Here is a 17,041-nt window from a genome sequence, read left to right as displayed (position 1 = left end):
AGTTAGATTGATTTAGGGCTGCAACACCTCGGGTTTTTTTGAAGACATAAAAACAAGCAGGAGGGGGAAAAAACTGCTTTTCCAAAATATTTCTGGGAGCAAAGCCACGACCCACCAGGACAGGGGGAAGGACCCATCCCATGAGCCCAGCACCACAATTCATCCCAAACTCATTTTCCCCCTCTTGTTTTCTCACTGAATTCAAACCATTTTTAATTTTTTTTAAAAAATTAAAAACTAGAAAGGGAATTGAGATTTTCACCAAACCCACTTTTTTAAACCACAAACCCTAACTGGCAGCAGGAGCTGTTTGGAAGGACGCGTTGTCTCCGCAGAGAAAACTGGTGGTGGGGAGTTGGCAAAGTGTTTTTTGGGTTGGTTTTTTTTTTTTTTTTCAGCATTTCCTTAGGAGAAGAAGAGAGGGAAAAAAAAAAAAACCACCCAAAAAACCCAAGCAGCAATATTTTTGGACCAGCCTGGCTCTTTATAGCCTGAGGAAGCACTTCCCTACCTACACGCCCAGCACCAAATTTACATTTCTCTGGCGAACGCTCATCCTCCGGGGTGTCACCGGGAGGAGTTTGCATCCCATGGGAATCCAGCCCTCCCCGAATCCTCGGGAATGACCCCGAGGGACTCACCAGGATGTCGGAGACCATCCAGTGCCTCCAGAACTGGTACTTGGGGTCGGCTCTGTTGGGAGAGTCGGGATCCACCATCACCAGGACGTATTTCTTGTTCTGCAAGAGAGGAGAGGGGGATGCTCTGGGTATGGGGTGACAACAAAAATCCCCCAAATTCACGTTTTCCCACTCTTTCCCGGCATTCTGGAGGTATCATCCCAGAGGCCACAAACCCGCTGGCGATGATTGAATCCCAAATCTTTCCAGAAGAAAAATGTGGGTTCTGCCTCCTCCAAATTCACCAAGGAATTCCTTCTGCTTCCAGCCACATCCCACCGAGGTGCAGGATTGCAGCCACTCTGGCATTTTTGGGATCCAGGGATGGCTGGGGACAATCTGGGTGCCCCATCCTCCATGAGGGTGGCTGTGAGGAGCCAAACTCTATCCCAAAAATCCTAAAAAACCCTAAAGATGTTCCTGGGATGCTGCAAAAAGCAGCGCCTGGGGGTCAGGTACCACTCCTGGGTGATGGAATTGGTCAGGGAGAGTTGGGATTTATGGATGATACTGGTTTATCCTCCAGGAAACCCCCACAGCCCACCCCAGGTCCCACGTGGGGGTGCCCAGCACCCAAAGGTGCCCCCAGCACGGAGCCCACGTGGATATTTTGGAGCTGGGCTGGAAGTGACCTCTGGAGGAGGCTGTGGAGGGAAAACCTGCTGATCTCCAGGGATTTGGCAGGACCTCAGGCACCAGATTATCCCACAAACCCCCGGATTAAGGGATCTATATCCCGATAAAACCTCCAGGTGCGCCCCGGGGGCAGCGCTTTCACAAACAGCCCCGCGATTTAGCCCCGCAATTCCCGCTGGAATTCCCGGAGCTCTGTGCCTGCGTCCCTGGCCGCTTGTGAAACCGGGCAGGGATTTGCACAGCGAGGCTCCCGGGGCTGACTCAATATTTTTGTTCCGTTTCCCAACCTCTGGTTGGGGTAAAGAGGGAAAAACCCTCCCAGGGTGTTGCCATAACAAGAGACCCCCTGTGCCCCCTTCCCTTGGCATCCCACACGTCTCGTGAAGACCCCACCTCCACAGGGAGATAAATTTTTAACCAGAAAAATGTGGATTTCAACCCATTGAGCCAACAGCTTGCAACAGTTGTGGTGAAAATCCCAAACTCCTGCAAACCTCCCTGCCCGGGAGCCGCTGCCCCGCTCCGTAAATCCCAGCCTGGCATCATCCAGGGTGGGGGAATTGGGGGAATTACATCAACCCTGCAGATGTGAGCGTGGGAAAGGGGCCGTGCTGGCCTCACCAGTGAGGCTGAAGGTCAGCACCTCGAGGCTGAGCCTCCACCACCCTCCCCACCACGCTCCCAGCTGCAGCCGGCTGAAAAAAAAAAAAAAAATTAAATAAATAAAAAGGGGAAGAAGCAGCAAAATTCCTTAACAGCGCCGAAATCAGCGTTTAATAGGAAGGAGGAGGAGGAGGAGGGGAGGGGGAGAAGAAGCCCGACAACCCAAAAACCCTAGGCTGGAAGTGTGAAGGAATTTGAGCTCTAACTTTGGGGAGGGTGCGGAGCCGAGCTCGGCGTTTCTGAATCTCTCGGCTCCGCTCGGAGCCCAGCTGGTGGGAACAGAACGTGTAGTCATGGGACTGTCATCGTGTGCTGTCCAGGTTAACATGTAGCATTTCTATTACTATTAACAGACTTTCTGCTCCTCACTCCATCTGTTCTTCGAAATAATTGCAGTTGTACAGACCATGCCTTCGCTCCAGGCAGGCTCTGGGGAGAGGATAGTGCTTTTATGCAAAAAAAAAAAAAATTATTTAAAAAAAAAAAAAAAAAAAAAAAAAGGGAAAAAAAATGGGGAAGGAAAAAAAAAAAGTGTTAAAAAATAACAGCAAACACGAGAATAGAGTGCAAGTGAAGCTAACAGCAGGCTCGGAATTGGGGACAGATTGTGGCCTAGAAAGGTGACAGCACACGCAGCCAGGGGCCAGCGGGGCCAGACCCCGGTGGGGACAGGAGCTGGGGTCAGTGCCCTGAGCTGGGCTGGCCCTGCGGGATTTTTCTCTCTCCTCACCTGCCGGCCACCCTAAGAGCCACAATCCCTCACCTTCCACCTAAAGATAGCAAAGCCCTCCCCGAGCCGAGTTAATCCCGGCTGCTCATCCCGCGCTGCTCCCGAGGCTGAGCAGCCCCCAAAGCCACCCCAAAACCCCCTGTGTGATGTCCCTGAGCCGTGCCAGGCACCCCAAACACGGCGGGGATGTTTTTGAAGTGCTTGCGAGCAGCAGAGCAGCCCGAGTGTGGTGATTTTGGGTTTGTTTTTTTTTTTTTTTTAATGCTGAAATCCCTCCTCGACACAGGCTAACAGCATTAACTGCTGTCAGCGCTGCAGACGGGAGCCAGCCCCGAGTGACACGGGAGCTGCTCAGCTTTACAAGCATCAACCAGCCCCAGGGATTTTGGGAGAGGAGGAAAAGTGGCTTTAGATCAGAAAATTCCTCCAGTGCACAGGAACAGGCGGCATCTTGCTGTGCAAAGGGAAGGGAGGAAGGGGGAGAAGGGAGGAAGAAGCGGCTTTGGTTTGCTGTGGATGAAAATTTGGGGGGAAAAACATCCCCAAAGCTTTGTCACCCATTCCTGCTTGGCCCAGGCCGTGGAGGAGCTGCTGGAGTGAAGGATCCAGTGTGTCCTGTGGGAGTCATGGAGTCATGGAATGGTTGGGGTGGGAAGAGACCTTAAATCCCATCCAGTTCCATCCCCTGGGCAGGGACACTTCTCACTATCCCAGGTTGCTCCAAACCGGCTTTGGACACTTCCAGGGATCCAGGGGCAGCTGCAGCTCCTCTGGGAATTTCATCCCATCCTCCCAGCCAGGAATTCCTCCCCAATATCCCATCCATCCCTGCCCTCTGGCAGTGGGAAGCCATTCCCGGTGTCCTGTCCCTCCGTGCCTTGTCCCCAGTCCCTCTCCAGCTCTCCTGGAGCTCCTTTAGGCCCTGGCAGGGCCTCTGAGCTCTCCCTGGATCCTTCCCTTCTCCTGGCTGATGTGTGGCACCAACTGGGTCACCCTTCCATGGCCACCCTTCCCTTCTTCCTCACTCCAGCACACTTTAAAATCAACATTTAACCACTGACAGGATCTGCTGCCTTCCCAAGGACTCAAATCCACATCTCCACATCCCAGTGAACGGGCATCCTCCGCCTGCTCCTCCACCCGACACGGAGCCAGAGCAGCAGAGCTGGTGGCAGGTGACAAGAGCCCTGCATTCCGTGTTTTCCCTGCTAATTGTTTCTAGAGGGGAAGCAGCAGCGAAATATCCAGTTATTCCTGCAGAAAGCATTAGCTGCTCCAATTAGGCACAGGTTTAGCAAAGTCGCTCCGAGCAGGCAGGGACTTTTCCAAGAGGCAGGCAGGCAGGAGAGGGATTTTGTGCGCTGAGGATACACACGGAGCTCAACAGATCCCGCCGAGCCGGGGCTGCACAGGAATTAAAGACTTATCCAAATGAAAGCAAATAGGGTGTTAAGCGACACACATGTAGAGAGAGCGGTTTCCTTGGAAACCAGCGCACATGGAAGCAGCACACATGCAGTGCTCCGGCATTTTCGGCAGCGCCGGGGCAGCCTCGGAGCTCTGCCCTGCCAGGGATGCCCGGCTTGGGCTGGGCACGGAGCTGGATGTGCCCAGGGGTGTCCGTGTTGGTGTGTCCATCCCGTTGGCATCCCTTTATCCGGGGCATGGAGGAAAAGTGGATTAAAATGTGCATTATTCTGTGAAATGGGGATGGATGGTGCTCCAGCTTTGCTGGAGGAGTTCCATCCCAAAGCTGAGGAATGGTGATGGGCCAAGCCCCAGCCAGGCCCAGCTTCCCAACACGGGGAATGAACAGGAATGGATCCAACCCAGATCCTGCCAGGGCTGTTCCTTGTCTGTGCCCACCTGGATGTTCCTTGCACCAGCCCCACTCAAGGGACCAGGTGAAATTTCCAGCTGCCCCATTTCCACCCAAATCCTTGACAGCTCCTGAGGAATTTCCTGAAGGAAATCATGGCACCGACAGGTTGTGGTGGTATCTGAGCCAAAAAACCTTTCACCTCCCTGGGAGCTGCAGCCTGGCATTGCCACAGCCTGGATTATCCTGCTGGGAAGGACTTTGATGGCATGAGATGATCCAGGCTGGTCCCACTGGTGTGGAGATGGGATGGGAGACGGAGCCAGGGAAGAGCTGGGTTTATGCAATTACAAACCAGGAAACCTCAATCTACCCCAAAACCACCTTCCAGAGCAAGGCAGGAACTCCTGGCTGGGCAGGGAGCTGGGAAAACACCCAGAACAATGGGAAACATCATCCCAGATCTCCTCAGGGATGCTTGGAGGGTCCAGCTCACGTCCCACCAGCGCAGGAGTCGGAGGTGGAAGCGCCGCCAGCACCAGCTGAGATTTGAGATCAATCTGGGCTCTTTTCTTGGCTTGTCCCCAGTTCTAAAAAGTTTCTATAACGGGCACCGGCTTCGCAATTCTGCTGCTGCTGCCTCGCCAGAGAGAAATTCCAGCTCCTTCCTCGGCGGCAAAGAAATTGTTTGTGACCGAGTTGTGTTGTGGCTTCGGGAAGGAGCTGCAGGATTTTCACCTCCTCCTTTTCCACCTGCTCCTCGCCACTTCCACGGGCAAAAAAAAAAAAACAACAAAAAAACCGACAGGTCAGCAAAATCAAGCCTGCTCCGCAGGACTTGCCCAAGGGGACAAGTGGCACCGGCTGAAGGCTTGACCCAACTCTCCCAGGCCTGGCTCCCACTGCCGAAGGGAATTTCATTGAATTTCCAACTGCAACTCTCCCCATCCCTCTGCTCTGTCCCTCGGGGCTCCCTCCCCGGCCAAATATTTATGCAGCCTAATGTCTTAATGAGGATTGATTCATCCAGGATGGCTTAGGAGTGTGTGTGAAAGGTCTGTTCCCAGATTAAGGGTTTGGGATGCTCTAAGGAATGGGTTATTTGCTCTGAACAGTTTGTTTTCCCTCGTAGCCAATTCGGGCAGTGATAAAACAGCGATGGGGGTGTTACACACCCAACACAAACAGGCAGAAAGTGAGATAAATATTCCAAAGGCTCCATTGTGCTGGAAATGCAGGTGGAAATGCAGGTGATGGTGCTTCTGGAGCACTTTTGTGGAGGGGGAGAGGAGCAATAGGCTGCGACTCCCCAGTCAAAGACCCCACTGTGGTTCTGCTTTGGGCTCCCCAAACCGAGAGGGTTCAAGGGGAGAACACTGGGGGAATGGAGCCACGTGTCCCAAATGCAGGAGGGAACGCACACGCTGAGAAGTGCCGAGCTGTGCCGTGCCCCCCTTTTCCCCAGGAGCTGTTTATCGCCTCTCCAGCCTAATGAGAGCACCACGCACTCGTCCCCGGGCTGGGGACACCGCGGCCGGCCCCGCTCCGCGGGCAGGGCAGCCGGGATGGACTCGGGAAGCGACACATTTCCCGAGCCGAGTGTGAGGAGGAGGAGGAGGAGGAGGCGGCGAGCGGCCGCAGTGGCAGAGCGCAGCCTTCCAGCCCAATTACTATCACGCGAGGGGACACATGGATTGGTGACATTTGACATTTTCTACACAATATTTTGATGCAGAATGGCACCTCCGTCACAAATTATTTTCCAAAACTTGGCTTGGGTTCTGATGGGGTTTTTTTAAATTTTTTTTTTCTTTTTTTTTTCCTTTTTTTTTTCTGGAGGAAAAAATAAGAAAATTAGACCGTTGCACAGGGGTGGCATTTGCAGGAGAGCACAGGGAAGGGTCTGGTGTCCCCTCTGTGAGCAGAGGTGGCTGTGCCACCAAGTGGGAAAACAAAGGGAAAAAATGCACCCAGAAATTCCAGCCTTTGCTCCCATGCACCCACAAGGTCCTTGGGGACCCTCAAAAGCTTTTTCCCTGCTCCCTGCCTTGATTCCTGAGATGTCTCAGCTCGGGGAGCATCGGGGGGCCAGACCCCTCCTGGCAAGCCAGGGGTTCTCAGCGCTGGGAATTGCTGAACTCGGTGCTACCAGACACCTCGGCGAAGCTGAAATGACTTTAAATGCCTAAACATTTTAAAACAAACCCTGGAACAATTCAGCTCCGAACTCCTCGCCTGCTTTCTCTCCCTCCTCGCTCTCTCTCTCCCATTTTTACGGTTTCCAGAGCTGTTTTACGCCTCATTACCTGCACACTGTGAGTGATGTCTGTCGGTCCTAGAGCTGTAAATACCTTAAATCATGCTTCATTAAGAATATCTCTGGTGCTATTAAAGAGCTATAATAGACAACGAGTTAACAGATGATTAAATATGAACTCCATTTGTGTCACTCACCGCGGGCAGGAAGAGGCTTTAAGTTTTTTAAACTCGCTCTCATTATCTGGGGAAGTGGCGGGGATGGAGGGGGATGGAGGGAGGCTCGCCTGGGATGAAGGGATGCTGGCTTGGAAATGTGGGGATGAGGTGGAGAGAGGCTGGGATGGGATGGAGAGAGGCTGGGATGGGATGGAGAGAGGCTGGGATGGGATGGAGGGATGTGGACATGGAAATGGAGAGATGGGGATGGAGAGGTTTTTGTGTGGGATCAAAGGATGCTCACACAGAAATGAGGGGATTGGGGATGGAGAGATGCTCACATGGAGATGGAGGGATGGGAATGGAGGGATCCTCACATGGAGTGATGGGAATGGAGGAATCCTCACACTGAGATGGAGCAACGCTCCTGTGGACATGGAGTGATGCTCGTGAGGAGCTGCAGGGACAGGAATGGAGGATGCTTTGTGTGGAGATGGAGGGATTGTCCCATGGGGATGGAGGGATTGTCCATGGGGATGGAGGGATTGTCCCATGGGGATGGAGGGATTGTCCCATGGGGATGGAGGGATTGTACCATGGGGATGGAGGGGTGGAAGGATGCTGTGAAGGGAAGGGTGGAATGGAAGAATGTTGTGGAATGTGGGGAGGTGGAGAGAGAGGGATTGAGGGGTGGTGGAGGGATGAGGATTTAGGGATGCTCAGATGGAGCCAGAGGGATGCTGACCCCAGGGATGGGGCACAGGGATGTCCCAGAACCAGCAACACCCAGGAGGCACCAGCCTGACTCCAGGCCGATCATCCTTGCTCGGATTTTCCCAGATGGATTCTGACAGCTGGAGATTATAAAGTAAATCAAATAAAGGAGGAGGTGCACAATGAGGAGATGCTTTGGATGGGACAGGATGAGTACCTGGAAGAAAGGTGGATGGGACTGAGGGATGCATGGATACCTGGGAAGAAAGGCTGGAGGGTGGCAGCACGGATTGAAATGCAAAAGGGATTGAGCATTGCTGGCTCTCCAACACCAGAATAGCTCAGCACACACAAATTGCCAAAGCACAAATTAAATAATAATTAATACCATTAAAATCCCATGAGCACACAAAAATACTGGGGAAAATTAAATAATGAGTGTTTTCTTCTCTTCTGGATTAGATTCTGCTCTGTGAAAACAAAGAGCATTTTCACAGGCTCTGGAACAAGTGGAATTATCCCACTGTCACAGTCCTGGCTTCCTGCTGGGATCGGGGTGTGGATGGTGCCAACCCAACCCATCCCAAAACTGGCCACGGAGAAATGGAGCTGGGAAGGGTCTGGAGCCCCAGGAGAGGCTGAGGGAGCTGGGAAGGGGAGAAAAGGAGGCTCAGCAGGGACCTTGTGGCTCTGCACAACTCCTGCCAGGAGGGGACAGCCGGGGGGATTTGGGATCTGGGAACAGGGACAGGAGGAGAGGGAACGGCCTCAGGCTGGGCCAGGGGAGCTCAGGGTGGGCAGCAGCAGGAATTTCCCCATGGAAAGGGTGGGCAGGGATTGGAACTGCCCAGGGGGGTTTGGATCCCCATCCCTGGGGGTGACACTCAGTGACAAGGTGGGAATCGGGCACAGGTTGGATTTGGTGATCCCAGAGGCCTTTTCCAGCCTCAACCATCCTGAGGGAGGAGGATTTGGGGACGAGGACAGGCCCTGGCTGTGGGAAATCCAGGTGACCTGAGCATGCCCCGCGTCAGGAACGTGGCCACTGTCCCATCAGGTGTCCCCGTGGTGTTTGTGGGGACTCTCACAGCAGCACAGGGGGGTGAGAGGAGCCCCCCCAGCTCCTCCCCAGCCTTCCTCTCATCCCCTCCTCCCCTGGGATCAGCCTTAAATCCCTCCAGACACGGCCCCGTGGGAGCTATGGGAGCCTGTGTGGAGAGGGGGGACAGGGGACAACCCTCAGCGGGTACCACGACCCCCAAATCCCATCCCTGCTCCAAGAGAGAAAATCCACGGCCTCATTCCTTAGAGGGAGAAGAACACGATCAATTCCCATTCCTCCAACCCCCCGCTGCTCATTGACCATTCCCGAGCACACCCCGACCCCTCGCTGCCAGCCCTGACCCCTCGCCAGCCCGCGGGGACCCCCGGCCGCCCCCGAGGCCACCGGGGGGTCCCGGGGAGGCGGCGGTGGTGGCGGTGGGGACAGTGACACTCGTGTCCCCGGGGACGGAGCTGGCGGGGCCGGTAATTGAATCTCGGCTCTGCGGGATTGAGTTAAGTGGGAAATGGCATTTCCGAGCTGTCCAAAGCCCCGAGCTCCTTCTCGCTCCTTCTCAGCGCCCGCGGGTCCCCTCTGCTCCCCCCCGAGCCGGGGTCAGGCGGCTGCGGCCACCGGGGTCACCCGAGGAAATTAATCCCGGAGCCCCTCGGGATGGCAAAGGCGGGGAGGGGGGGAAAAAAACATCTCGGTTCAATTTGGGGGGAAATTAAAGCATTTCGGGAGCGGCGGGAGCGGCTCCGTCCCCGGGGATGCGGCACCGACCCGGCCACGGCATCCGTGAGCTGCTGGAAACCCCTCCCAGAATTTGGGATCTGCTGCTGCCGAGCCGTGAGGATCCCAAAAGGACAGACAGGGCCTTTCTCCCACCCTTATGCACCAAATAGAATAACTTTTAAAAATATATATATAACATGTAATATGTAAAATATAAGATGCAAAATATAATAGGTAAAATGTACTATATACTATATAATATGTAATATATAGAATGCATAATACAGAACATAGAATAAAGAATGTAATATATATCATACATATAATACAGAATGTAATATGTATGATATATGACATATGTATATATTGAAAATAAATACTATATATATTCTGCATTTTAATATGTAATAGATTCATTTGTACATTTTAATATCTATTTCTAGATTTTTTATAATATATTTTCCATGGAAATATAGACTAGATTCTCTATATATTCTCTATACATTCTCATTATATTTTCTATATATTGTCTATATATTCTCTATATTATCTACATATTCTCTATATCTTATCTATATAATCTTTACATATTTTATATTTATATGCGCTATATGGAAATACAGACTAGATTCCAGATAGATACATTGGAAATACAGATATATTCCCAATATTACTTAGGAGTAGGACCCTGCCTCGAGATCTCATTAAAAAGCTGTTTAAATCTCGGAATAATGGGAAAAATCCGCACCCATCTACCCCCAGCAAGAGCTTCGGGAAAACAACCAAGAGCTCACCCTCCCTCCACACAAACTGCTCTTGCCAGAAACAGGAGGGAAAAGATGCTCAGCTCAGAACTTCCCTCCCTGGTAAAATATTTAATAATAAACTCAGAGGAGAAGCCAACTGTCTCCCTTGGATGTGGTTTTCATTTGGAAGTTAATGGGAGTTTTATTTCCAATACAATTTTTTTGTTGTTGTTTTAATTTTTTTTTTTTTTTTTTTTTTTTAATTCCTGCAGCATGTTTTGTTCTGATAAATCCACCCTGTCAGAGCGAATAAATTCCGGATGGGATGGACGGAGGGATGACACCCGTGTCACACTCCATTCCCTTCCAGCCACCCTTTCCCGAGGCTCTCCCGATCCCCGGCACTTTGTTAATCGATCCCGGGAACACCATTTGGAAATACCCCGAGCACCACAAACAGCCGCGTTAATGCGTTAATTCCCACGATGCCTCGGCGCTTTGAAATCCCAAGGGAAAAAAAAAAAAAAAAAAAAAAAAAAAAAAAAAAAAAAAGGAAAAAAAAAGGGGAAGAAAGCTGAAATGAGTCCTGTGAAAAGGAACAGGGCATCATTAACGCAGCCGGATCCGTATCACAGGCTGCAGCAATTATTCCCGGGTGGAACACGGCAAGCTGTGAAGAGCTTTCATTACCAGGGGTGTTGCAGGTCCCTCACCTCTGGCCAATCTCCCGCTAAAAACGGGCATTTTCTGCACCGCGGATTCCTGCGCCATTTAAATCCATAATTGCTCTGATTGGGGGGCGTACGGAGCACGGGGAATTCATGACTGAGAAATCTATTAGGCAATAAGTTGGTTACTTTTAGGCACCTCCGAGCCAGCTCGCCTCAATTGCTGCCCGGCTCCTTGGGGAGGTGCTGATTTCCAGGGGGTGCGATCTGCCCCGGCTTCCCTGTGCCTCAATTACCTGCCCGGGTCATCAAGGGGGAATTTAATTAGGGAAGCAGCCCATGGGATGCTGCTCCTGCCTTGGAAATGCAATTCCCTGCCTCTAAATATCCCCTCTCCGACCCACCCTCGATGGATATTGGGTGGGGTTTCACCGTGCTCCAGGCCGGGCAGGAGGTGTTGGCTCCAGGGGGACCAGGAATGATCCTTCCATAATAATTTTCCCTCTGGTGCTCCTCATTCTGTACAGGGATGCTCAGGTGTGATCCCCCCATCCTTATTTCCCATTTCCTCTCTCCATTTTTGGTCCAGGGGTTCTCAGGTGTGGATCAGGAATGATCCTTCCATAACAATTTTCCTTCTTGTATCCCTCATTCTGTCCAGGGATGCTCAGGTGTGGATCAGATCTGATCCCTCCATCGCTATTTCCCCCTCCCTGTATCCATGTTTGCTCCAGGGATGCTCAGGAATGATCCAACCATCCCTCTTTCCTCCTCTCCCATATTCCCTATTTTCTCCAGATGTTCAGATGTGGGCCGGGAATGATCCCTCCATCCCTATTTTCCCCTCTCCTGCCCTCATGTCTGATCCAGGCTGTGGCTCAAACACGATCCCACCCATCCCTATTTCACCCACTCCACTTTTCCCCCCAAACATCCCTTTGGGAAACAACCAAAACCCATTTTTATTCCTTTTTTCCCTCACTCCTTTGTATCAAAACCATCACATCCACCGCGGGCGCACCAGAAAACTCCCGAATTTCCTCGCTGCCATTCCCACCTCCCTCACTCCCCTGGGCGAGTTGTGCATCCCGGGGTTCTCCATTCCCTGGGGGCGCTGCCGGAAAAGGGGAGACAATGGTTTATTCTCCTCTTCCTCGGCACCGCTGGATCCGAGCGCCTTCCAGGAGTGCATTAAATGATGCGATTAACATCTGTCACATGCGCTTCAGTCTCTCTTTCAGCCTCTCCCGGGGGAAGCAGCTGCACGTGCAGGGGAAGGGTTTGTTTTGGTGGATTCAGCTCCTTTTTTTTTTTCCAAGCTCCCAGAGCACGGGGAGGGAATTGGATCTCTGTGGGTGAAGTGTCCCGCGGTTGGAGCAGGATAGGAGGGGGGATGGAAGCTCCCAGGCAAATCCCGCTCTTTTTTTTTTGGGTCAAAAGCCGCTCCTTGGGGTGAGAGGGGGTTTGGGGAAGATGCTGAGGGGCTGGAGCAGAGGCAGCAGTGGCAGCATTCCATGATTCCCTCAGTGGGATTGCCCTTCCCTTTTTATACCCAAACCCCAAAAATCCCAAAGCCCTTTCTGGGGGTAGATGGGTGTAGATTTCTCCCATTATTCCTAAACATTCTTTAACGAGATCTCTCAGCAGAGTCCTGCTCCTAAGGGCTCATCTCCCTTCCCTGTTTATACCCCAAAATTCAAACCCTGCTGGAAAAAAATGCCCATTTCTTCCACATTTCCATTTGCTTCTGGCAGGAGCTGAGCCTGGCACCTTGAACCAACCACCCAACCTGTGGCTGCTCCCAAAAATCCCCCACATCCCCTGTGGACCTTGGGATGCACCCAGGACAACCCTTCCACTCCCAAAATCCACCAAAATCAACACCAGCAGCGAGGCTGGGACACCACAGGGCAGGGATGCTCCAGCATCCAGGAGATTGGGAGGGAAAAAAAAAAAAAAAAACATTTAGGGGGGATCAACCCCTTCTGTTGGATTATTTTTGGGGGAGATAGAGAAAGGATGAAGCAGCATCTTAGCAGGACAGGAAGGAGGGATGGGATGCTGCTCCCACAGGCAGGATTCCTTTTAATTGATTTCTCATGGTTTGGTGGCTCCTGGCTTTAATTACAACACAAATGTTTGCTGATGCAATTATGGTGCACACGCCATAAAGCTGTTAGAGGGTGTCACCAGGTCGTGGGTCTTCATTTATTTATGGCCTCGAGAGGGAAAACCAGAGATCCTGCTTCCTGCCCAGATCCCTGGGGATCAATCCTAATCCCAAAGTGGGTTTCTCTGTGGCAAGGCAGATTTGGATTCTTTTTTTCTTTTGGTTTAATATATTAGAAGGGGAAAAAAAAATAAAAATGTGCCTTGCAGCAGCTCGTCTGGGGGTGAAATAATCCACTCAACATTCCGATTATCAGCTAATGCACATTTGCATTAAAATGGGTTAGAAGAGCTCCCAGGATGGAGCAAGATCCCCACGGATCAGCCCCGGCCTTACACAGAAAAGCCACAGATCCTTGCCCTGAGCACAAAAACACTCGGGGATGCGATGCCAGATCCAGCATTAAATATATGAAATATTAAATAAATGTATAGGAAAGCTGTGCTATATATAATACATTGGAAATATTAATATTATTTATAATACACTGGGAAAATATATAACATATGTATAATACACTGGGGAAATACAGAATATATATAAAATACACTCGGAAAATACAAAATATATATAATATATTGGGATTATACATAATATATATTCAAAATTAATTCGGAATAGATGTCATTTATATAAGATTACTTGGAATATATTCACAATGTTCTTTGGAAATAAGACCATGCCATGAGATTTCACTACAAAATTTAGGAATGATGGGGAGGTAAAAAGCAGAATTGGCCAGAATTAGCCAGGGCGAGCCACGGTGCCAAATCCTGGGGTTCTCCTAAAGGTTTGGAAATGGCTCAAGCTGCGATGGCAGCGCCAATCCCGTGGAATTGTGGAAATCCAGCAGCACGCCTTGGCTCGGGGTCTGTGCCCCTTTAAACCCCGAGGAAATCGGGGAGCAGCGACCTCACCCCGGGGTGAAACAAAACCGAGAAATTCGCGGTGTGGAGCTGCTGAAGGCAGCAAAGCCTGACTCTGCACCTTTCCCACCTCAGCTGTCAAAATGAAGCTGTTTCACCCCCCCTGGAGCCTCGTTAAAAATGTGATGCTTCCCTAAGGCGACCCGGGGAGACATGGCCAAATTAATGAGGATGTGACAGAGTTTACGGGGTGGATCAGACTCCCCTTCCCCCGGAATAAACCGGGGGATTCAGGGAGAAGAAGGGAAGGCCGAGGGTTTGGGGAGCATGTGTGCTCACCAAAAGAGCAATCCTGTCCTTGTCACTGTTAATCAGGCGCAGGGACAGGCGGGGAATGCTCGGGAAAGGACGGGAATTCAATAAATCCCTGCCCCACGGAGCCGGATCCGGCCTCCCCTGGATGTGCCAGGAGCAGGTTTGCAAACACATCCTTGCAGCACTCCCACTTCACTTCCCCATTGGAAAATAAATAAACATCATTGTTTGCTTTTGGTATTTTTTTGGTTTTTGTGTATTTATTTATTTTTTTTTAAATCTCTCTTTTTCCGCTTTTCTTTGCCCAATCTGGAAAGCAACAAATTCCCAGCAAGAAGCTGGGATAGGCTGGAGGCATCTCAGGGCACCTTGTCTGTGTGACAAGGAAAGATTTGTGGCCCAAAACCCCACGGTGCCTAAAACATGGAGCATCCAGGTTCCTGTATAAAAAACTGGGATTTGGTACCTGTGGAAGAATCCAGCTGATCCCACTGGAAATGCCACTTCCAAAATGCCCAGCCCCTATAGATAAAACCCTATAGCCACGTCTGGAGGTGAGGGGACACCTGTGATCCATCAACAGCATTTGAGGGGGATCAGGGATTTTGGGAAAGCACTGAGAGGCTCCTGTTTGAGGGCACCTTTTAAATCCCAACCCCTTGAAACCGAAATAAAGCTCGAAACAATCCTGAACCAACCCCTCGAGCCCAAACAGCAGCGAGATGTGGGAGCCAGTCCAAGCTCTGCAGCTTAGGCCCATCTCCAAATATCTCCCAACAAGTTTATTTATGGAAAATAAAATCAGTCCAAGATGTTCACAGCTCAGGAATATTTAATGCTATTTGGTGAGAAAGTATTTCCAGCGAGGAGGGAAGCGCGCGGCTCCCCGAGCCCGGCTCGCGGCGTCGCACCGGGAACGGCGCCGGCTCCGACCCACACCGGGCACCCCAGAGCCCTGAACTGGTCTGACTGGATCAAACAGCCCTCATTTCATTCCTCCCAGTCCTGCTGGATGAATTAATTGGCTCTGGGCTGGGGTGAGTTGCGGGAAGAGGAATCTCCAAGGGGAGCGCTGCTGCCTGTGGGTGCCGCCGTGACACCTCATGGACCTGGCCCTTCCCCGTCACCCAGGAGCGGGAAGGACAATTTCCCTGGGTGGGAAGAGGAAGGAAGAGCAGCAGAGTGAGCCCAGATGATGCTCAGACACAGATCCCCCCCCTGTGGCAGCCAAAATCCCGGGAGCCGTGGCCACCTCGGTGACCCACGGAGGTCACCCGTGACACGGAGCTGTCTGCTGGGCCAGCCCGGGGTCAAGGGCAGGCTGGAGGCAGCGGTGATGGGAGGCACTTTAATAGACACCTGTCACCTGATGGGAGCGTTAATGTGTCCCCCTGATCCCATGGAATGTCCCCCTGATCCCACGGGACACGGAGGAGCAGCCTCAGCCACATCCCGGCTGCCACCACTCACTGGGCTGTCACCGTGGCCAAGGCGGGGAGGGACAGCGCCAGGCCAAGGCCTGGACTTTACAAACAGCTCCAATATCCCTGGAAGACGTCTCCGAGTCATGCACAGGGTTGGAAATGTCTCCCATTATGATTCTGAGTCATTCGTGACTCAGTGACATTTCTGGAATGAAAAAGCAGTGGCTGGCCCAGCCCTGCCCTGCCTGGCCACACCACCACTCCATGGCTTATTTCTGATCCTATTTCCCAAACAAACAACCCCTCAGAGCCGTCATTCCCCAGCCTGGATGTGCAGCCACTCGTGGACGGTTCTCTGGGATGGCAATTTTGGATTCCCGCTCTGAGAAATTTTGTTTTGTGTGGGAAAAGCCGGGATCTGAGCTCAACTTTGCCACTCAGGACAGAGCCAGGTGTGGTGGCAGCAGCTGGAGCCACCCCAGGGATGTGAAGAGCAGGGTGGGATTTCCTAAATCTTTGTGTTTAAACGTAAAATCCTTAGAAAGAAATAAAAACAACCATAAAATAAATAAAAGCATCTTCCAACAGTGCAGGATTGACACACACAAAGCCAGGGTCATGCTGCTGCTGCAAATTCCTGCAGGAAAAAGGGGTTCAGGAACACGTGGACACAACAAGGTTGGAATGGTCACACTGATGTTTCCTAGGGACAGGTATTTTCATTAAGGCAGCCCCCATCACTCAGTTTTATCCTGGGAATGGCCAAATCCAGGGCAGGAAACACTCGGTGAACTGATAACCCTGGATCTCACAATGACTGCCCCCCTCTCCCCACGGTCCTTTTACAGCTGTTATTAAAACACTCGATTTTACAGGCTGGGAAGGAGCTGCCCCTGGGGAAGGCGAGGGGCCAGGATGCTCGGGGACAGGGATGGAAGGGCAGGATGTTCAACAGCTGGGGGACTCGGAGATGGAATGTTTGGGAGTCAGGATGCTCAGAGGTCGGGATGCTCAGAGGCTGGGCTGATGGGAGGCTGGGATGATCAGGGGGTCAGGATTTTTGGAGAGAAGGATGCTCAGAGCCAGGGTGCTGAGGGCTCAGGATGCTTTAGAGATCAGGATGATCAGGAGATTGGATGCTTGGAGACCAGGATGCTCAGGGGTCAGGATTCTTGGAGGACAGGATGCTCAGGGATCAGGATGCTCAGGGATCAGAATACTCAAGGATCAGGATACTCAGGGATCAGAATGCTCAGAGATGAAGGCACTCAGGAGTCAGGACCTTCGGATATCAGGATGCTCAGGGATCAGGATGCTCAAGGATCAGGATGCCCAAAGATCAGGATGGTCAAGGATCAGGATACTCAAGGATCAGAATGCTCAGAGATGAAGGCAGTCAGGAGTCAGGACCCTCGGAT

The 17,041-nt window shown here is 51.6% G+C and overlaps 1 protein-coding gene across 2 annotated transcripts in view; it reads right to left on the bottom strand.

The window, feature by feature from the left end:
• PEBP4 (phosphatidylethanolamine binding protein 4) overlaps positions 1–17,041 on the bottom strand; it is a 75,046-nt gene that overhangs the window by 36,311 nt on the left and 21,694 nt on the right. For both annotated transcript variants that reach the window (XM_088179843.1, XM_088179842.1), the window contains exon 5: positions 642–740. In XM_088179843.1, the coding sequence (XP_088035969.1) occupies positions 642–740 (99 nt within the window). The remainder of the gene's footprint in view (positions 1–641; positions 741–17,041) is intronic.

This window comes from Sturnus vulgaris, chromosome 28 (assembly GCF_052056855.1).
Source record: "Sturnus vulgaris isolate bStuVul1 chromosome 28, bStuVul1.hap1, whole genome shotgun sequence".
Lineage (NCBI taxonomy): Eukaryota > Metazoa > Chordata > Aves > Passeriformes > Sturnidae > Sturnus > Sturnus vulgaris.
The sequence above is the reverse complement of the archived record's forward strand: the minus strand, read 5'-3'. Positions and strand labels throughout refer to the sequence as shown.